Source organism: Salvelinus sp. IW2-2015, linkage group LG11, assembly GCF_002910315.2.
Source record: "Salvelinus sp. IW2-2015 linkage group LG11, ASM291031v2, whole genome shotgun sequence".
NCBI lineage: Eukaryota > Metazoa > Chordata > Actinopteri > Salmoniformes > Salmonidae > Salvelinus > Salvelinus sp. IW2-2015.
In genome coordinates this window covers 38,098,459-38,120,938 of record NC_036851.1, presented here as the reverse complement: position 1 = coordinate 38,120,938, position 22,480 = coordinate 38,098,459, and the positions used below count along the sequence as shown (strand labels likewise).

At 40.3% G+C, this 22,480-nt stretch overlaps 1 protein-coding gene across 1 annotated transcript; it reads left to right on the top strand.

Moving 5' to 3' along the window:
- The first annotated feature begins 13,707 nt into the window (after positions 1–13,707).
- Positions 13,708–19,047, top strand: LOC111970335 (acidic mammalian chitinase-like). The gene is made up of 11 exons (XM_023997014.2): positions 13,708–13,775; positions 14,245–14,277; positions 14,476–14,737; positions 14,941–14,997; positions 15,848–16,013; positions 16,186–16,310; positions 16,462–16,585; positions 17,475–17,657; positions 17,805–17,921; positions 18,122–18,254; positions 18,471–19,047. The coding sequence occupies exons 2-11, from the start codon at positions 14,253–14,255 to the stop codon at positions 18,734–18,736; spliced, it is 1,458 nt and encodes a 485-aa protein (XP_023852782.1). The 5' UTR covers positions 13,708–13,775; positions 14,245–14,252; the 3' UTR covers positions 18,737–19,047.
- The last annotated feature ends 3,433 nt before the right edge of the window (positions 19,048–22,480 follow it).

The following is a 22,480-nucleotide window of genomic DNA, read 5'->3' as shown; positions in this document are numbered from 1 at the left end:
TGTGAATGTTTAATTTTGCTTGGTGTTTGACATAGAAACACAGGATTTTCAGAGTTTTTTCCAATCCTGTATATTAATTATGAAATTATGAAAAATATTAACAACGTTCCACCCATGAGGCCACTAGAAGGCAATCTGGTCATTTTAAATGTGTTAACATTTGTTTAAATGTAACCTATATTTAACTAGGCAAGTCGGTTATGAACAAATTCTTATTTACAATGACGGCCTACACCGGCCGAACCCGGACGACACTGGGCCAATTTTGCGCCGCACTATGGGACTCCCAATCACGGCCGGTTGTGATACAGCCTGGATTCGTTTAACTGCAGGAAAGAGCTACACTGCYTATATCAAGCATTTAGTCAACGGTCTCTCTCCTCCCTGCAAATATAACCACATACATATAAGAATGCGTCATAATCAATTACAAATACTATAGTTTACCAATTTTCTCTTGGTCTCAAAGAACTTCCCAAAGTTAGGGGGTTTCGTCATCTCACACAAGATTATACATAACAGCCAATGTTATATTATTACCAGTTTACCAAGTAATTTCTAAGTTAATATCGGGGACTGAAAAATAAAGAAACATTTTATATTTTCATTCCTACAAACCTGGATGTTTACCAGAAAACATGATAAACCACCCCCATGGTTATAGACTGCTCTACCTGGATGTTTACCAGAAAACATGATAAACCACTCCCATGGTACCAGATGTTTTCTGGTAAACATCCAGGTAGAGCAGTCTATAACCATGGGGGTGGTTTATCATGTTTTCTGGTAAACATCCAGGTAGAGCAGTCTATAACCATGGGGGTGGTTTATCATGTTTTCTGGTAAACATCCAGGTAGAGCAGTCTATAACCATGGGGGTGGTTTATCATGTTTTCTGGTAAACATCCAGGTAGAGCTGTCTATAACCTAATTATTAAAGTTATTTAAGGTGACTAGTGATACCTTTATTAAGTCCATTTATTAAAGTGGCCAGAGATTTGAGTCTGTATGTTGGCAGCAGCCTCTCTATGTTAYTGATGGCTGTTTAACAGTCTGAGGCCTTGAGATAGAAGCTGTTTTTCAGTCTCTCGGTCCCAGATTMGTTGCACCTGTACCCAGCTTTGTTGCACCCTCGCCTTCTGGATGATAGCGGGGTGAACAGGCATTGGCTCGGTTGGTTGTTGTRCTTGATGATCTTTTTGGAAGCGTGCATGGCCACGCAGTCAATCAATTGAATTTACCACAGATGGACTCCAATCAAGTTGTAGAAACATCTCAAGGATGATCAATGGAAACAGMATGCACCTGAGCAAAATGTTGAGTCTCAAAGCAAAGGGTCTGAATAATTATGTATGTAAGGTATTTCTGTTTGAATTTTTTATACATTTGCTAAAAATTCAAAAACCTATTTTTGCTGTGTCATTATGGGGTATTGTGTGTAGATTAATGAGTAAAACATTGTATTTAATCAATTTTAAAATAAGGCTGTAACATAACAAAATGTGGAAAAGGTCAAGTGGTTCGAATGCACTGTATTGGGCTTCTTGCCGTCAATTTGCAGTCTACAAATTATACTGAACTAAAATAGATATACAACATGTAAAGTGTTGGTCCCATGTTTAATGAACTGAAGTAAAATATCCCAAACATTTTCCATACACACTTAAAGGTTATTTATCAAAAAATGTGGCCACAAATTCGTTTACATCCCTGTTAGTAAGCATTACTCCTTTGCCAAGATAATCCGCCTACCTGACAGGTGTGGCAAATTAAARAGTATGACCATTACACAGGTGCACATTTGTTCTGGGCACAATAGAAGGCCACTAAAATATGCAGTTTTGTCACACAGCACAATGCCACAACTGTCTAAAGTTTTGAGGGAGCGTGCAATTGGCATGCTGACTGCAGGAATGTCCACCAGAGCTGTTGCCATAGAATTTAATGTWAATTTCTCTACCATAAGCCYCATCAAATGTCATTTTAGAGAATTTGGCTGTACGTCCAACCATCCTTACCACCACAGACCACGTGTACACACTCCAGCCCAGGACCTCCCCATCTGGCTTCTTCACCTGTGGGATCGTCTGAGACCAGCCACACGGACAGCTGATGAAACTGTGGGTTTGCAGAAGTGAAGAATTTCTGCACAAACTGTCAGAAACCGTCTCAAGGAAGCTCATCTGTGTGCTCGTCATCCTCACCAGGGTCTTGACCTCATTGCAGTTTGACGTCYTAACAGACTTCAGTGGGCAAATGCTCTTCACGGATAAATCCCGGTTTAAACTGTACCAGGCAGATGGCAGACAGCATGCATGGCGTTGAGCGGTTTGCTGATGTCAACGTTGTGAACAGAGTGTCCCATGGCGMCAGTGGGGTTATGTTATGGGCAGATTATATATGGACAACGAACACAATTGCATTTTATCGATGGCAATTTGAATGCAAAGAGATACCATGATGTGATCCTGAGGCCCATTGTTGTGCCTTTCATCRGCCATCATCACCTCATGTTTCAGCATGATAATGTACTGCCCCATGTTGCCAGGATCTGTACCCAATTACTGGAAGCTGAAAATGTCCCAGTTCTTCCATGGCCTGCATTCTCACCAGACATGTTACCCATTGAGCATGTTTGGGATGGTCTGGATTGATGTGCACGACAGTGTGTTCCAGTTCCTGTCACTATCAAGCAACTTTGAACAGTGGGACAACATTCCACAGGCCACAATCAACAGCCTCATGAACTCTATGTGAAGGAGATGTGTCACGCTGCATGAGGCAACTGATGGTCACACTAGATATTGACTGGTTTTCTGATCCACGCCCCTACCATTTTTTAAGGTATCTGTGACCAACAGATGCATATCTGTATTCCTAGTCATGTGAAATCTATAGATTAGGGCCTAATGACTTTATTTCAATTGACTGATTTCCTTATATAAACTGTAACTCAGTAAAKTCTTTTAAAWTGTTGCATGTTGCGTTTATACAGTATTTTTGTTCAGTAAAGATTTTAAGAAAAAATGTGACTTACATGATTGATATGAACTGCCATTGCTGTCACTGAAKACTAAAAGTCAAGGTTTGAAAAAAATTAACAAATGCATAGCTGCAAGCTGTACCATATTTCATGAGGACAGTTTAGATAATGCTTTATTACTTACAGATAGACAGTTTATTAAAGGTTGTTTAAGACACCACTAGTATATATTACTGTAATCAGTAGACTAAGAAGTACCCAGATAGGAACAAGCAGGCAGCAGGAAGGCAGCCCTCCAAAGTGATTGCGCCATGGCGAGAAAGCCGAGATGCTCGGTGGCCTCACCGGTAAGGTGCTTGCGATTGYCCGCTTTAGTCACATGACAGCCGTGCTCCTGCTGCTGACATGCCGTTTTCCTTACACACCCCAACCGCCCTTTTCCTGACCTGCYACACTACAGCTGCCAGTCAAAGGGCAAGCTGCTTTTTTTCAGTGTCAAATCAGCAGCATGCCTGCTCCCTGGTCCCATTTATTTTTATATACACGTAACTGACAAAATAATGGAAACATGAGCAAAGGAGGGATWCAAAGTATATTGAAAGCAGGTTCTTCCACACAGGTCTGGTTCCTGAGTTAATTAATCAATTACCATCCCATCATGCTTAGGGTCATGTATAAAAATGCTGGGCAGGCCATGATTTTGGCTACCATGGCAATGCCCCATAGGATGACAATATCCCCATCCACAGGGCGCGAGTGGTCACTGAAAGATTTGATGAGCATGAAAACAATGTTAACCATATGCCATGGCCGTCCGAGTCATCAGATCTCATCCCAAGTGAACATTTATGGGAGATTATGGAGCGGCGCCTGAGACAGCGTTTTTCACCACCATCATCAAAACAACAAATGCTGGAATTTCTTGTAGAAGAATGATGTTGCATCCCTCCAATAGAGTTCCAGACACTTGTAGAATTGAGCCAGCTGTTCTGGCTCGTGGTGGCCCAACGCCCTATTAAGTAGTAATGTGCAGTTCGCGAACAATTCATAATTTTTCAAGCACTCATTTTTGTGACTGAAGAGTCATGATCGTTTTTCCGAGTGACTTGTTCACTTTAGTCATTAGTTTGACCTGCTGGGCGCAATGATATCTACAGCAGYGTTAATACACGCTCCTCTGGCTCAGCTGCTCCAGAGACGTCTATCATGTGTGTGCAGAAACAATAGATCATGCATAGAGAAGAAAAATACATGTACATTGTTTGAAGCACATTTTAATAAGTCTCAGTCACAGACAASATCTCCAATAAGCCCCCTATGGTGAATGAGAGGCTTGCAGAATSATGATTTATTCTAGTTMTTAGTTCATCGTTCGCCAGTGGGTCCTGTGTGCTCTGGGCATTACTGAATCAAGTTTCATTCCTCTTACTGAACGAGTTGAAAAGTCYGTAAAAGAGTCCAACTTCCCATCACTACTATTAAGACACTTTATATTGGTGTTTCCTTTATTTTGGCAGTTACCTGTAGGTATTATATAATTATTGATTTTTAGTTTAGCGGTCCTCTGAGTAGGGGCTACCTGCCAGAGATGCAAATCAATGTCTTAAGGCCTTTTCGCACTGTACATCKGACTCAGTAATTTGCTATTATCACGTCACACCTTGCAATGTTTATATAATTATAGTTGATAAAAGTATTGAAGAACTGGAAGTTAGGACAGCATGAATATGTGAAAGTTAGTTTGGTGTCTTTAGCTTGAACGGTTCAAGAGTTACTGTTGGTGAGTTAATTTATGCAAATGTGTAAAGTTATAATTGATAAAGATCTTTAAGAATTTGAAGTTAGCATAACGTGATWGTTTTTTCAAGTTGGTTTTATAGCTTATTTGGCCAAGGATTAGGACTATTTTAAATAGCTACCATTGTTTTACTGTGGTTCTATTTCAAACCCATGTTAATGTATGCAAATTTTAAATGGTTAAATTCAAAAATGTTAAATATTATAAAACATCCGATTGCAGGCTATCTAAGTTGGGTGTGTTGATAGCTTAAATTGTGTAAGAGCAGTGGAGAATCAAAATACTTCCCATTCAAGCTTGTGGACATTTTATTAACATTTAAAATGCTTACTGTTCAAAATGTAATAAAAATAATAAACACAAGCAATCTAAGTTGGGTCAGTCTGCACATTTGGACGTTGTTTAAGCACTAGAGCAAGCAATTAATAATAATAATAATAATAATATGAGTAAGTAAGAAATCTAGAATTGTGCATGCACACCTAATAAAGAGTGAAATAGCTTGGTTGGATGAGTGTCTACCCCCCTTGTAATAGCAATCCTAAATTAGCTCAGGTGTAATCACCTTCAAAATCACACACCAAGTAAATTGGCCTCCACCTGTGTTAAATTGTAGTGATTCGCATAATTTCAGGATTTTTATTTAACCTTTATTTAACCAGGTAGGCTAGTTGAGAACATTTACAACTGTGACCTAGAAACAGTTCCTGTTGGTTCCCTTTGCTGGGTAGTGAATTGCAAAGCAAACACTCAACCATGAGCACCAAGGAGCTTGTAAATGAACTCTGGGACACAGTTGTGGAAATGTACAGCACAGTAGCCTGAGTACCAATCTCTTTAGCTAACATTCCACTCCTTGTCATTGTCAAAGAGACTAGCCTTTCGGCAAGSTCAACGTTCAATATGCAGCTGGATTTACGGCGCAGTAACTAATTGGTAGTTGGAAACAACATTCATGTTTTCCATGTCAACGTTACGGAACATGGGGTGCGCATRACAAATTTGGCGSAATATAGAATTTTAAYAACAACTATACAATACCGTCACGACCTGCTGCAGTAATTCCCTTGTGAGAAGGCAGTGTCAATGCAAGATCATGTTGTTCAAAGTGACTAGAGAGGACTCCGTAATGAGAGAGTAATAATGATATAATAATGAAATATTCGCCAACAAGATTCAATCGAGCTGCGTTTTCTTCAGTTGCATCACATTAATGAGAGGAAAGAAACGCAAAACTGGCACCTGTCATCATTCCTCGCATCATGACTTACTTACACATTTTTACAAGACAGGCCACTAGGAATGTTCAATCAATCAAAGCCACCAACGCACCTCAGACACACACAAAACACATTTCTTCTTTCCTAAAAACAAATTCGGACTCACCTTCAATTATTGGCTGAAGTCCATCAGAAAGTAAGCCTAGGATGTGGTATAGCATAATGTTAAAATAATTTTGCCTATCAAATTAATTGACAAGGAACGTTTAYAGGGTGAGAGAGAGACAGCTATAGTATTACTAGAGACGTTGGTTATTATGTAATTATTATCCCAGTTTCTGCCTTATTCCAGAAGGAAGATTTCCATGGGATTCGTTTTTTCCAAACTGCCTCCCGTAATTCTTTATTTGTTCATTAAATTGAGTCTATGCCGGAAGCCTGGTGGTTTTGATCGGTAGGGGTGAAGTTATTTCAACATCATGTCTACATGATAAAAGGCTACAATGATCACTTGCGCCTGGCTGCCAATATAGGTGTCCCCATAGGTCTAATATTTAAATTGAGGAAATGTGATCAAAATCATTCATTTTGAGATCCATGTTAGACATCCCTCCTGATGAAAAGGCCCCCCATCCTGCTGATGTGAGCTGCTGGAAAGTGCACTTGATATTTGTTTWTGGATGAGAAAGTGAACTTCCCATTTCCAAAAAGGAGCTCAGTTGGGAATTGGAAATTCTTTTTCGCGATCTGTTGTCTATGTCAACAGCCGTGGTTTCATAAAATAGGCCTAGGCACTATATATTTTGAATTGCACAATTATTTAAAGCATTTGGAGATGTTCAAGTTCAACTTCAATACATTGGCACAAAACGTGCGTCAGACAAAAAACATGTTTGTCTCTGGGTTGCATAGCACAGGTGGTCACCTAAATTCACTGTAGTAGGCTAGGCCTAATATACAGTTGAAGTCGGATGTTTACATACACTTAGGTTGGAGTCAATTAAAACAAGTTTTTCAACCACTCCACAAATGTCTTGTTAACGAACTATAGTTTTGGCAAGTCGGTTAGGACATTTACTTTGTGCATGACACAAGTCATTTTCCAACAATTGTTTACAGACAGATTATTTCACTTATACTTCACTGTATCACAATTCCAGTGGGTCAGAAGTTMACATACACGAAGTTGACTGTGCCTTTTATTAAACAGCTTGGAAAATTCCAGAAAATGATGTCATGGCTTTATAAGCTTCTAATAGGCTAATTGACATCATTTGAGTCAATTGGAGGCGTACCTGTGGATGTATTTCAAGGCCTACCTTCAAACTCAGTGCCTCTGTGCTTGACATTATGGGAAAATCGAAATAAATCAGCCAAGACCTCCACAAGTCTGGTTCATCCTTGGGAGCAACTTCCAAATGCCTGAAGGTACAACGTTCATCTGTACAKACAATAGTACGCAAGCATAAACACCATGGGACCACGCAGCCGTCATACCGCTCAGGAAGGAGACGCGTTCTGTCTCCTAGAGATGAACGTACTTTGGTGAGAAGTGCAAATCAATCCCTGAACAACAGCAAAGGACCTTGTGAAGATGCTGGAGGAAACAGGTACAAAAGTATCTATATCCACAGTAAAACGAGTCCTATATTGACATAACCTGAAAGGCCGCTCAGCACGGAAGAAGCCACTGCTCCAAAACCACCATAAAAAGCCAGACTACGGTTTGCAACTGCACAGGGGGACAGATATCGTACTTTTTGGAGAAATGTCCGCTGGTCTGATGACATAAAAATAGAGCTGTTTGGCCATAATGACCATCATTATGTTTGGAGGATAACATCTTGCAACGCGAGAACACCAACCCACCGTGAAACATGGGGGGTGGCAGCATCATGTTGTGGGTGGTGCTTTGCTGCAAGAGGGACTGGTGCACTTAACAAAATAGATGGATCAATGAGGTAGGAAATAATGTGTATATATTGAGCAATATCTCAAGACATCATCAGGAAGTTTAAAGCTTTGGTGGCAAATGGGTTCTTCAATGGACAAAGACCAAGCATACTTCCAAAGATGTGGCACAAATGGCTTGTGGATAACAAAGTCAAGGTATTGGAGGGGCCATCACAAAGCCCTGACCTCAAATCCTATAGAAATGTGTGGACAGAACTTGAAAAAGCGTGTGCAGCAAGGAGGCGTACAAACCTGACTCAGTTACACAGCTCTGTCAGGAGGAATGGGCCAAAATTCACCAACTTATGTGGGAAGCTTGTGGAAGGCTACCCGAAACATTTTTACCAAGTTAAACAATTTATAAGGCAATGCTACCAAATAGTAATTGAGTGTTATGTAAACTTCTGACCACTGGGAAATGTTGATGAAAGAAACAAGCTAAATAAATAATTCTCTACTATTTTCTGACATTTCACATTCTAAAATAACAGTGGTGACCTAACTGACAGGGAATTTTTACTGGATTAATGTCAGGAAATTGTGCAAACTGAATTTAGATGTTTATTTGGCTAAGATGTATGTAAACATCCGACTTCAACTGTAGGCTAGCATATTAAAGATGGATTAATAGCCCAGCCTATGAATTAACTTCTAATTTACACATCTCTGTCTTCACTGTTCCCTTCTTGCGCAATTCATGCATCTCCGCTGGCATCTCCGCTGGCATCTCCACTGGCATCTCCGCTGGCATCTCCACTGGCCTTTCCATCTTCCATTCACTCTTCCAATCTTCCATCCATAGCTCTTGAACCAGAAGCCTGCCGAACAGGCAGGTCAGTATTTGACGTCCATCTATGTCTGAGGGTGTCGGGAGATGACTTGGAAACCGGCCACTAGGGGCAACAGTGAGTGTTTTTAACTTCAAGTAGGTTTCGCTTTAGTTGGGTGTTGTYGACAGGGATGGCGGATAGGCGGAAGCATCTGCCTCTGGTTCGAAAGGTTGCATGTTCAAATCAAGCGATAGAAAAGTATCTGCCTCTGGTTCTAAAGATTGCATGTTCGAACCAAGCAATATAATTTATTTGGGGATACATCTTTTAAAAGCCTATCCCTATCTCAGCGGAGGATCCTCAGAGGAGGAAGGGGAGGATCATCCTCATAAAAAATAATAATAATGAAACATTAAAAATGTTTTCGTTTTTAGATTAAACTATACTAACTATTTTCATGTCACCAAATAATTGATTAAAATACAGTGTTTTGCAAGGGTCTACAGTATTCTCAGCAGCACTTTGTAGGGTAGCACCATGGTGAGTAGTTGACACAAATAGAAAGACAATAGTTGAACAGTTTTGAACAAATACATTTCTTCAAAAATTAAGGAGAAGCAAGAGAGAGCGGGAGAGATATTTGGATAATTTTTTTTTGCAAATGCAGCTAGCTAGTTTAGCCTACTAAAACAACSTGGTCAAACAGAGAGGGATGGTATGTTAGTGTAACAGTTTAACTTTCGTCCGTCCCGTCGCCCCGATCTGGGCGTGAACCAGGGACCCTCTGCACACATCAACAACAGTCACCCACGAAGCATCGTTACCCATCGCTCCACAAAACTGCGGCCCTTGCAGAGCAAGGGGAACCACTACTTCAAGGTCTCAGAGCAAGTGAKGTCACCGATTGAAAGGCTATTAGCGCGCACCACCGCTAACTAGACAGCCATTTCACACCGGTTACATTAGCTAGCTGGCTATGGCTATCCAATACTGGAACACTTRCAAGTCAAGGTAAGCTTTTGGTTTTATTAATGTATTGCCAATGGGGCCTGCCGGTGTAATTGCTAAACTGCTTAAACAGCGAAGGATGCTGTTAGCTAGCTGACAGTGGTGTAAAGTACTACCTAGTACTTATTTTTGAGGTATCTGTACTTTACTTTACTATTTATATTTTTTGGCAACTTTTACTTTCACTACATTCCTAAATAAAATAATATATTTTTTACTCCATATATTTTCCCTGACACCGAAAAGTACTCGATACATTTTGAATGCTTAGCAGGACAGGAAAATGGTTTAAATCACACACTTATCAAGAGAACATCCCTGGTCATATTGCCTTTGACCTGGTGGACTCACTAAATGTAAATGCTTAGTTTGTAAATTATGTCTGAGTGTTGGAGTGTGCCACTGGCTATCCGTAAAAAAAMATCTAAAAAAATACAGTTTTGTATTTTTATTATATACATTTTTTTTTTCAAGATAAAAAATGTATTTTTTCCCCTTAAAAGTGTGCAGTATGGTATGTAGATAAGTAGGGGTAAAATCCTTATTTAAATTAAATGCATGAAACTCTGACGCACTGACCATATATTTTTACATGCACACCAATATCCCGTTATTATTCGGGATACTCTGTTTNGTCACCGATTGAAAGGCTATTAGCGCGCACCACCGCTAACTAGACAGCCATTTCACACCGGTTACATTAGCTAGCTGGCTATGGCTATCCAATACTGGAACACTTRCAAGTCAAGGTAAGCTTTTGGTTTTATTAATGTATTGCCAATGGGGCCTGCCGGTGTAATTGCTAAACTGCTTAAACAGCGAAGGATGCTGTTAGCTAGCTGACAGTGGTGTAAAGTACTACCTAGTACTTATTTTTGAGGTATCTGTACTTTACTTTACTATTTATATTTTTTGGCAACTTTTACTTTCACTACATTCCTAAATAAAATAATATATTTTTTACTCCATATATTTTCCCTGACACCGAAAAGTACTCGATACATTTTGAATGCTTAGCAGGACAGGAAAATGGTTTAAATCACACACTTATCAAGAGAACATCCCTGGTCATATTGCCTTTGACCTGGTGGACTCACTAAATGTAAATGCTTAGTTTGTAAATTATGTCTGAGTGTTGGAGTGTGCCACTGGCTATCCGTAAAAAAAMATCTAAAAAAATACAGTTTTGTATTTTTATTATATACATTTTTTTTTTCAAGATAAAAAATGTATTTTTTCCCCTTAAAAGTGTGCAGTATGGTATGTAGATAAGTAGGGGTAAAATCCTTATTTAAATTAAATGCATGAAACTCTGACGCACTGACCATATATTTTTACATGCACACCAATATCCCGTTATTATTCGGGATACTCAAGTATTCTGTTTTTGAGTTGATGCATATAAACAGAATTTCCCGGTAATAATAACCCGAAAAACYTTGTATCCTGATATGAAAAACCTGGATAAGATGCCTGGGATATACTGATCTTAGAGTTTAAAAAGTAGGCTTTCTGCACAGTTCAATCKAKCATAATAATTCCATAATCATTTATTTTGCTGATAGTCCGTACTGGARCGTATAGCCTATTGGCTTAGGCTACTTTCACAACAAATGTAGATATTTTTCTGATTACAGTTTTAAACATTTAGTATGGCATATGATAATTTCCGACATATGGAAGGCCATTTTTTTGTCAACTATAGTTAGATACATGCAACTTCTCTTCTTTCAAAACTTGTTGCCCTTGAAGACAAAAAAAGTAGAATAAGGTCTTACATCGATAGAATGAATGCATTAGTAAAATAGTTAACATCGGTAAATTTGTCTGTTTCGTTTAGGGACCGGGGAGTAAACGCAATGACTTCAAAACAGTAGAAAGAAGCCTAGACGTTTCTGATAAGAAATACTGTCTGGTGCATTGTAAGGGGTGAGTACTGGCMGCAGAGAAGTCAGGCGCAGGAGAGCAAAAACTGTGTTTACAACGGAGCAGTTTAATAATAAAAACCACCGGAATCAGAACAAACAATCAATGGGTACAAAACCCGTCGCACACCAGATAAACGTGCACATGCACTTACAATAAACAATTCCGGACAAGGACATGGGGGGGAACAGAGGGTTAAATACACAACATGTAATGATGGAATTGAAACCAGGTGTGTGGGAAGACAAGAKAAAACAYATGGAAAATGAAAAGTGGATRGATGATGGCTAGAAGACCGGCGACGCCGACCGCRGAACGCCGCCSGAACAAGGAGAGGAACCAACTTCGGCGGAAGTCGTGACATGCATAGCAGTGTCAAAGATAACTGTTACACACATATTAAAATGTTCTCAAGAGTTGKRTAAAACTTCTTACGGCTGAGATCCCGTTAACGGGATCGATATGACAACAGCCAGTGAAAGTGCAGGGCGCCAAATCCAAAACAACAGAAATCTCATAATTTAAATTCCTCAGACATACAAGTATTTTACACCATTTTATAGATCAACTTGTTGTTAATCCCACCACAGTGTCCGATTTCAAAAAGACTTTATGACGAAAGCACACCAAACGATTATGTTAGGTCTGCACCTAGTCACAGAAAAACCCAGCCATTTTTCCAGCCAAAGAGAGGAGTCACAAAAAGCATAAATAGAGATAAAATTAATCACTAACCTTTGATGATCTTCATCAGATGACACTCATAGGACTTCATGTTACACAATACATGTATGTTTTGTTCGATAAACTTCATATTTATATCCAAAAATCTTAGTTTACATTGGCGCGTTATGTTCAGTAATGTTTTGCCTCCAAAACATCCGGTGATTTTGCAGAGAGCCACATCAATTTACAGAAATACTCATAATAAACATTGATAAAAGATACAAGTATTAAACATGGAACTTTAGATAAACTTCTCCTTAATGCAACCGCTGTGTCAGATTTCAAAAAAACTTTACGGAAAAAGCACACCATGCTATAATCTGAGTACAGCGCTCAGAGCTCAAATAAGCCATAAAAATATCCGCCATGTTGTGGAGTCAACAGAAGTCAGAAATAGCATTATAAATATTCACTTACCTTTGATGATCTTCATCCGAATGCACTCCCAGGAATCCCAGTTCCACAAAAAAAAAATGTTTTGTTCGTTATAGTCCATCATTTATGTCCAAATACCTTCATTTTGGTCTGTCTCTTATACACATCTAGATGTGTATAAGAGACAGGACCAATATCCCACTGTATATTGGATAGGCAAACCTACAAACCTCAGATTTCCCACTTCCTGGTTGGATTTTTTCTCAGGTTTTTGCCTGCCATATGAGTTCTGTTATACTCACAGACATCATTCAAACAGTTTTAGAAACTTCAGAMTGTTTTATATCCAAATCTACTCATAATATGCATATCTTAGCCTCTGAGCCTGAGTAGCAGGCAGTTTACTCTGGGCACCTTTTCACCCAAGCTACTCAATACTGCCCCCAGCCATAAGAAGTTAAAGAAAGTAATCATATTTCTCCACTTCTGTTCCAGGGACAAAATTAACATGTGTTATATCATTTTCCTGCAACAATTGCATGTCTGCAATAATTCCTATTTTATTAGGCTACATGTGAGAGGTTATAGGACTACGGTCAGTGTCCAGATTTCAGTTACCATTCCATTTAACCCATATAATCTTAAATTAGGAATATTTTGTTTATTCATGGTTACAGGGATACTCGTGAGAGTATGAGCTACTATCCGGAATACTGTGCACGTGTAAACGTGGCCAATGACACAGCAACATTTGAAAAAAAGTTCAAGGCAGTGTACTTTCTATAAGCACTGTGTCTTATCTGTCTTGTTTTGCCTTTCTCAGCTGAGTACTGTACATTACCTGGCATGCGCCTGTCATAAACACATCTCCACCCAATCCAGACCATTCTGTACATATCTTATCTGATTGTATTGCAATACTTTTATTAACCCCCCTCCCATTTGGTCACATAAACAATATAAAAGGACAGACTAAACTTCTCATCACTGGTTCTTTCATCGTTGAAATTCCCAAGGTAAGCTTGGAAGGAAACTCTGAGAGCTGACAGTTTATTCCGTCATATTTTGACCAATMATTCATTGTGTAATTGAATGAAAAAACCTTTGATGTTAGCTGCTATCTTGTTTTAGTTGCTAGACACTGTTGCTTTTAATGCTATTGCTAAATTAATTTACTAAAGATTCTAAGTATCTAAATTTATTAAGGAGAGTCAGTGAATGAACACATAATTTCAATAGTGTAGGACATGTTGTTTAGGACAGTACCATGCACAGTACAGTTGGTCAGGTTTAATTATTTAATGGGGAGATAGCTATTAGTGGTGGGTAGTTTATTGTTGTGATGTAGTGAGCAGGTAAATGTTTGACACCTTGCATCAGTTCCATGCTGGCATAACCCACTGTAAATACCAACTGTAATCATTAATATCAGATTCAAGATTAATTGATGAATCTCTGTCTCTCTCTCTCTCTTGTATCAAACAGAAGTCAAGATGTCTAAGCTGACAATCTTAGCAGGTGACTACATACAACTCATCCACTACGACTCCATAGTTTACATCAGGCACAATCACTGCCCTTTGTCGTCTAATAAAAGGATATGCTTTGACAAATGTTTTTGGGCAATTTACACAGGCATTTGCTTTGCCTTTCAAAACTGCACTATCACATCAGTGCAGATAAAAGTTTTTGCTCTCTCTCTCTCTCTCTCTCTAGGCTTGTGCCTGMTGCTGTGCCAGTTGGGTGCTTCCACCTCAGTGTCCACCACAGCTGCAGCCTCTCCCAAGATGGTGTGCTACTTCACCAATTGGTCTCAGTACAGACCAGACAAAGGGAAGTACAAGCCCGAGAACGTGGACCCCCACCTGTGCACTCACCTGATCTACGCTTTCTCCATCATCAACAGCCGCAACGAGCTGGTCACCTACGAGTGGAACGATGACGTCCTCTACAAGTCTTTCAACGCCTTGAAGACCAAGTAAGTGGCTCGCTTCACAACTTATTAGTGTTGGTGTTGAATGAGGAACTTAGTTTCCCAATTGTCCAGGATATTTCATTGGTGTTGTTATTCATTTCTCTGAACTGGGGCTAGTTTTTAGCAGCCACTTAGATTTTCAATATACTTATATCCAAAATTGCTGAATAATCTCAAACCCGCCATTCTTTCCCGTCTCTCTGCAGGAACCCTCATCTTAAGACTCTGCTGGCTGTCGGAGGATGGAACTTCGGTTCTTCCCAGTAAGTACCTTCCTTAGTCATGCCACAGGGCTATGAAACACACCATACATTTGGCTTAAACAACCATACTTAGTTTTAGAGTACATCTTCAACTGTACCTACAGTATTGTAGTGTTTGGCYGAAAGGGCAGCAAACCGAAGGGTTGCCAGTTCGAATCCCCAAGCCAACAAGATTCAATATCTCTCGATGTGCCCTTGGGCAAGGCACTTATCTCTAATTGCACCAGGGTTGCTGTTAATAATGGCAGACCCTGGCTGTGACCGCACTCCCTGAGGTTGTTTCAAGAAGAGTTGGAATATGCAAAAAATACATTTCCAATTCACACATACATATTAATACACACGTGTACATGTGTGAAATAGCTGAATTTAGGTTGTCTGGATGTATGTTAACTATACTAGGGGACCTGAAATCACACAACGATCATGTTTTACAAGCAAAGTGAAGATAATATGCTGTTCAAAGTGCTTTTGACAAAGGACAATGTTACACGTTTGTGTTGTAAAGATAACTTTCATCATGACTATCAGTACTATATGACTACTGATATCTGTACTAATTTACTTTTAGCACACTTTAGCAACCATAGTGTWTTATATTAAGGCACTGTGATAAAACCTTGATCTTCTCTCAGGTGTTCCATCATGGTGTTCTAGTAGTAAACTGAGTTAACCCAGAACGAAAATCTCACCTAGTTCTGTCAGATGCTCAATTTATGTTTACTTAGTTGGTCCATGAGAGATTAGCTAGTAATATATCTGTGGAAGTAGAACAGTAATAGGTTGTATTTAGAAACTTTATGGTGTATTGTAATACAGCCTTATGAAAACACTTTCTTCCTCACCTCAGGTTTTCCATCATGGTGAGCAATGCTGCCAACCGTAATACATTCATCCAGTCATCCATCAGCTTCCTGAGGACTCATGGCTTTGATGGGCTAGACCTGGACTGGGAGTACCCTGGAGCCCGAGGGAGCCCCCCAGAGGACAAGAAGAGGTTCACTCTGTTGTGCCAGGTGGGTGTGGCACCTCCACTATAGTTATTAGTCAATGGAAACAATGTAGATAATGGTTTGGATTTATTAGTGCTTTTCCAAGCATTCAAAGAGCTTTACGAAAACTGGGTGCATCCTATTCATATATTTTCCCTTTCTGACCCATGATGCTTTGTGTTTGTACGTTTTACAGGAGCTCGTGGCTGCCTACGCAACTGAGGCCAAGTCCACCGGCAATGCCCAGCTCATGCTGACTGCTGCCGTGTCCGCTGGAAAGGGAACCATCGACGCTGGATATGAGATTGCTGAGATCGCCAAGTGAGTCTACAGGCCATTTTGAATATGAATGTTTCCAGCAGTGTTCCATCACTTTTTATAGTGAGCTCTGGATCTTTAGAAACAGCTTCCAGGTGCCATTTCTGATCTCAATAGCTATAGTTTACGTGTCTGCTTGTGTGTGTATCTCCAGGTCTCTAGACTTCATCAACGTGATGACCTATGACTTCCACGGAACTTGGGAGAAATTCACTGGACACAACAGCCCACTCTACCGTGGTGCTCATGACAAGGGAGACCTTATCTTCTTCAACACTGTAAGGAAAGATTCCACACAAACTGACAGAATGTTTAGCAGTGTGTATAATAATACTTTTGTAGTGACTAAACCTATAGAAGGAAGAAAGTAGTAAGTTTAAAACCCTTCTCATTCCAACCATCTTCATGAAGACAAATTGGTTTCATACATCATACAGCTTTACCGATGATATTTACTTATTATGGTATAATTATGACATTTGCTACGATGATAAAGAAACACTATAGTGCCACTTTACTTTTGAGTGTTATTSTACAACAGGGATGGGACATTGCGGCCCCCATAAAAAAAAAAAATTGGGGGGGGGGACTCAGTCAGGGTCTTAGAATACACGAGGTGCAATTTTGAAGTTTGGRTGTGCATCAGCAATCCCTTAATTAGCCCATGTCAGATACATTTGTTATAAATTGGTAAGTTAGTCTAGCGGTCAGCTATCTAAACTTGTAGTAATCATGGTCGAATTACAGACCAGGGTGGGGCCCAGTGATCATCAGTTATCATATTAAACACTGCAAACATTCGCCTCCACCTTTTTTGGAAAATGTGTAGAATTGCAGGAAATTAGCTGTACAACTTCACATTTTTATCTCCACCCCATGGCAAGATGAGCAGAATTGCAGGAAATGTTTTCTCTTTGCTGTCACGAGGGGGGCCGCTAAAATGTTTTGCTCACAAGGTGGCGGGGTATGGATGTGAGTACGCAGACCCACGAGCCACTGCGGCCCCTAATGATGAGTTCCGTTTTTTTGTGGCCCCCACCCCCATCAAATTTACCCATCCCTGTTCAACAACAATAAATGCCCTAGCACTGCTGAGGTACTTGCTATATTTCTCACCTCTCTCRCCATCCCCCCCTCCATCCCTCCACCCCTCTCTTTCTCTCTCAGGACTACGCCATGAAGTACTGGAGAGACAATGGCACCCCAGTGGAGAAGCTGAACATGGGCTTCGCCTCTTATGGTCGTACCTTCCGCCTGACATCATCTGACAGCAGTGTTGGAGCACCAGCTAGTGGCCCCGCCTCCGCCGGGCCCTACACCCGCGAGGCCGGCTTCTGGGCCTACTATGAGGTGAAAGCTGGGGGCCAAAACATTCAAACACTCAGGACCAAAATGTTAAACAAAGTTAAATATTTGTTTTTCATTGTTATTTCAAGAATGATTTCATTTGCATGATGATTTCACAAAACAATCTCCCGTTTCATGTGTTTTGTTCAGATCTGCACCTTTGTGAAGGGCACAACAGTTGAGATGATTGCAGACCAGATGGTTCCTTATGCCTACAAGGGCAATGAGTGGGTTGGATTTGACAACAGGCAGAGCTACGAGACCAAGGTCATTTTCAACTCAACATTTACCATGATACTAATTTAGAAAAAGAAGACATTATTGCCCAGTCATTAAAGTGGTAAACAAAATATCTGGTACGATACTTAAGCTTTGTGAAAAATTGGGTGACATAGCCTCTAAATATATACCCTTTCTCTCTCTGTCTTTGTCTCTCTACCGTTCTCTGTCCTCATTCAATCCCACAGGTCCGCTACATGAAGGACAACAAGTTTGGCGGTGCCTTCGTGTGGGCCCTGGATCTTGATGACTTTGCCAACCAGTTCTGCGCCGAGGGTAACCACCCTCTGCTGGGACATCTGCGCAACCTTCTTGACATTGGTAAGTCTGCCATTTCAGTGAAGGAACAAACTTGACAATCCAAAACTTAACTAAAGTGTAATCTGAAGTGAACCAACTACTGTTCCAGATTATCCCACTGTGGAGGGGGCCACTATGATAAATGCAGTCAGATTAAATAATGTCCAGACGTTTCATCACCTCAGCTCTGTCCCTCATGGTAAAACCCTCTCTCCTTTTCTCTTTCCTCCCATCCAGAGCTGCCCCCTCTTCCCCCTACCACCACCCCCAAACCTGGCTCAGTCACCACCACACGCCCCACCACCACCACACGCCCCACCACCACACGTCCCACCACCCACGCCCCTGGGACCGGCTTCTGCAACGGCAAGCCTGATGGCATCTACGCCAACCCAGAGGACAACAGCTCCTTCTACATGTGCGCTGGTGGCATCACTAACCTCAGTAAATGCGGCAGCGGCACCGTCTTCGACGATAGCTGCAAGTGCTGTGTGTGGCCTTGAGCGTGTTGTGAGGGAATGAATTTATGATTTATGATTTTAATTCGGATCCCCATTAGCTATTGAAGAAAAAGCAGCTATTCTTCCTGGCATCCATTWGCATCGTTAATGCTAAAGCTAACACCAACTTTGTATTTATCAACTTCAAGTGTTACTGGTGAAAAAAAAGGTTTTGTGGAAGAATTATTTCTGTAGACAACTGAGATGCATTCAGTTGAGTCTTGCACTTAGTTTAGTAGTAGTGGAAATTGGTTGATTTGAATGTGCATTTTACTTTAGAAGCATATGAATAAAACATTTTTTTCCTGCTTTAACTTGTTGTATTTTCCCTGTGTTTGACATGGTTTTTAAGACTTTTCATTCTTACCCCTACAACATATATATTACCTTGAGGCTACCTTTATTAACATTGCACCTTTGTATTGCGATACTTCTTCAAACCCAAAGCCATTTAACTATATTTTCTCTATTCTATTTGACTATCTGTATCTTTTCCCCTTTATTTACTGACTCCTCATCAAATGGAAGGTGAAAATATACCAGTAATACAATACAGTATTATTATTACTGGGGTTTAGTAATACAAAAAACATATAGAAATCAAAAAAACATATAGAATTCACAACACAGGAGRCTATATTGCTACTGGCACAAGACAATGTGAAAGGTGAGTGAAAACATGTGGAAAACACATTTAAGTTAAATAGAAGGGTGTTTAAATACACATCCACTATCTTTGGGAATGGGGCTGCAAATTAGATATAGTACAAAACAAATGTTGGAATTCCTCATATAACCAAAACATTAATGAAAAACATCCCAGAGAGATTATTTTTAAAACCAATCCCGTCTCTCAAACACACATATACACAGCAATTTAGCACAAAACACAAAAGAAAACCTTAATAAATAAATAAATGGCAGCGTAATATTCCTCAGTTCACAAAAAAATGTTGGACTGACAGACATCATGACATTGTAGTAGGTCAGGTTTATCTGTATAGGACAGTATAGGAACACCAGCCAGTAGCTAGGTGAGGAGCAGTCGGGCTGACAGCATAGTCCAGTAGCCATAGGCCTGATCTAAGGAAGTGACATGGGGATTACAAGGATCCTGCCACCCAACACGATGCAGGGTTTGCAGTGGCGTATATTCATAGATGTCGAGGGAAGTAAGGCTTCCCCCCKAAAAAATCTAAACCAAGAAAAAAAGAAAAAAAATATACACAACAATAGCTTTCATCTCTCTGTGTTTCATAATTTTCCTTCAATTCACAAGAGGCTGAATGTATCTCACTGGAAAAAGCATCTGAGTGAGTGAAACAGCACCCCTTTGTCTCTGTATGTGTACGCCATCTATCTGATGATGTCTGGTCAAAAAGATTATGACAATATTATCACTCGTAGCATTGAATGCAAGGTAAGCCAGTGACCATTTGGTCTCCCTTGATAAAAAAAAAGTATAAAATAATAGCCAATCAGCGTTGAGCTAAACTGAGTGAGCTCAACTGTGAATGGGAAGCCAGTTTGGATTTGGCTTCACCTCAGTCCCATCACATCGAGAGCAAAACGTTGTTGACAGAAAGAAACTTCAATTGTTACGTCTCGTTGTGTTGTTGTCCTCCGGTGGCTAACTCTATAGCTAAAATTGGTTTTACTTAATTCTCCATAATGGCCAATGATTTCAAATGCGATTCTGATCCAACTATAAATTCACACATTGGAGTGAGAGGATGGACATTCAATATGGAGCTAGATGTAGTAGACTAATCTTAATGAAAGGAAGTTAGGGTAGCGAGCAAGCATTTTAGCCAGGTAGCCTAGGACACCACAATTTAAAAGCATGTACTGTATGACAGAGTGTTACGTACGCCTCTTGGAGGAGGGAACGCAACACCCTGCTACATGTCAACTCCCCATGGAGTGAAAAAAGTATGTGATCGTAGGTGCGGGGAAAGACAACCAAGGCAGAGAAAAATACAGTTTACAGGTTATTTATTATTCCTAAACACGGCAATGTGGGGAATAGGGGCTGGACGGAACCAAAGCAAAGAAAGTAAAAGTGTTCCCTCTCCTATATTACCTGCCTTCCCACGTCTTACCTAATCTTTAGCACCACCTGGCGCACTAACCAAAATACAGGAGGTGGTCCGCCCAGGTCTTATCTATTGGGCATAGACAGAGTAAATACTACGGGTTATGTATGCCCGCAGGCCTCTTGCCTAAACAATCCCAAGGTGCGTTCCCCTTCCCCCCCAGGAACAAATGAAAAATAATAATTCACCAATACTTTAAGTGAACAATTTAAATAATCATAAACACTAAGTCCAATWGACATACGCATATCTCTGCAGGAGCGGCTACAAAATAATTTCAACAAAACTTTTACTGACCAACAACCAGCACAGGACATACAAAGAAGRTCTCTTTCTGACAAAGGAACACTGGCTTTTATCAAGATGGAGAAACAGTAGGTAATTGAAGAGCCAGCTGTTTCCCCTGATGAGAGGGAGGGTCAGAGCTTCAATCAGCGATGGGGCCGACCAATCAGCTGCTTGAGGAATCCAGGGTTCCATTTCCTGAAATACACACACACATACAAACCCACAACAACACAGAAACTGGGGAACGTAACACAGAGTCATAGACTGTTTCATCTACAAGTAGGGCGAGTCAACATGTTTTTTTCCACTTGCACAAATGCACACACACACACACACACACACACACACACACACACACACACACACACACACACACACACACACACACACACACACACACACACACACACACACACACACACACACACACACACACACACACACACACACACACACACACACACACACACACAGAGAAATCAGAAACATGGACAGCCACATAATATTTAGCTCATGTTGATTAGACTAAATAGTTTTTGGTATATTTTGTCACTGTATTAGACTAAGCATAGGTGATTTGATGATGATATTGATGATGATGAAGTTGAAATGGTGCTAGAAAAGTGGAGGCAGCTCCTGTCTTCTTTGAGGCTTGCGGTAACTCTCCGTGATTCTAAATAAAGAGTTGTTTACTAGTCCAACAAATGTGGAAACATTAACTTGCTTGAACATGCTGTAGGTCATGTAACTGTTTTTCACATGCAATATCCTTTGTGGACTTCACCGGAAAGAGGTTGCTCTCCGGTATTGTGATGAATCAAAGGTGTGATTGAATTTATTCTGCCACTGTGCCTTCTCATTGTCTCTGCCTTGGGCCTATACATCACGGTCGCAAGGCATATGAACTAAAGGGGTTATAGAGCCAACAACGCATTTATCACACACAGTATCTTCTGCTTGGATAGTATAAACGGGTTAGCTGAGATCATCACAAAAATGATGTGCACGCCTCAATGGGGCAGAAGGCCATTTGATGTTGTGATTCTGGATGGCCAGATAGCTAGCAACAATGACAAGAAACTGCCATGTGGGGAATCGTAAGTAGCTCGTTTCAGCTAGTTGTATCTTGTTTTTGATACCATGTCACATCTATGCTAATATGGCAAAGAATTGCTAGCTAATTGACCAACAACTGTAATGAAGTATTTGAGAGAAAAAAAGTGCTCATTGGAAAAGTGGGTTTGGTGTCTCTAGCTTGAACGCTTCAAGAGTTACTATTGGTGAGTTTTGTCATGCTAATTTATGCCAATGTTCAGTATTCATACCCCTTGATTTTTTTCACATTTTGTTGTGTTACAGCCTG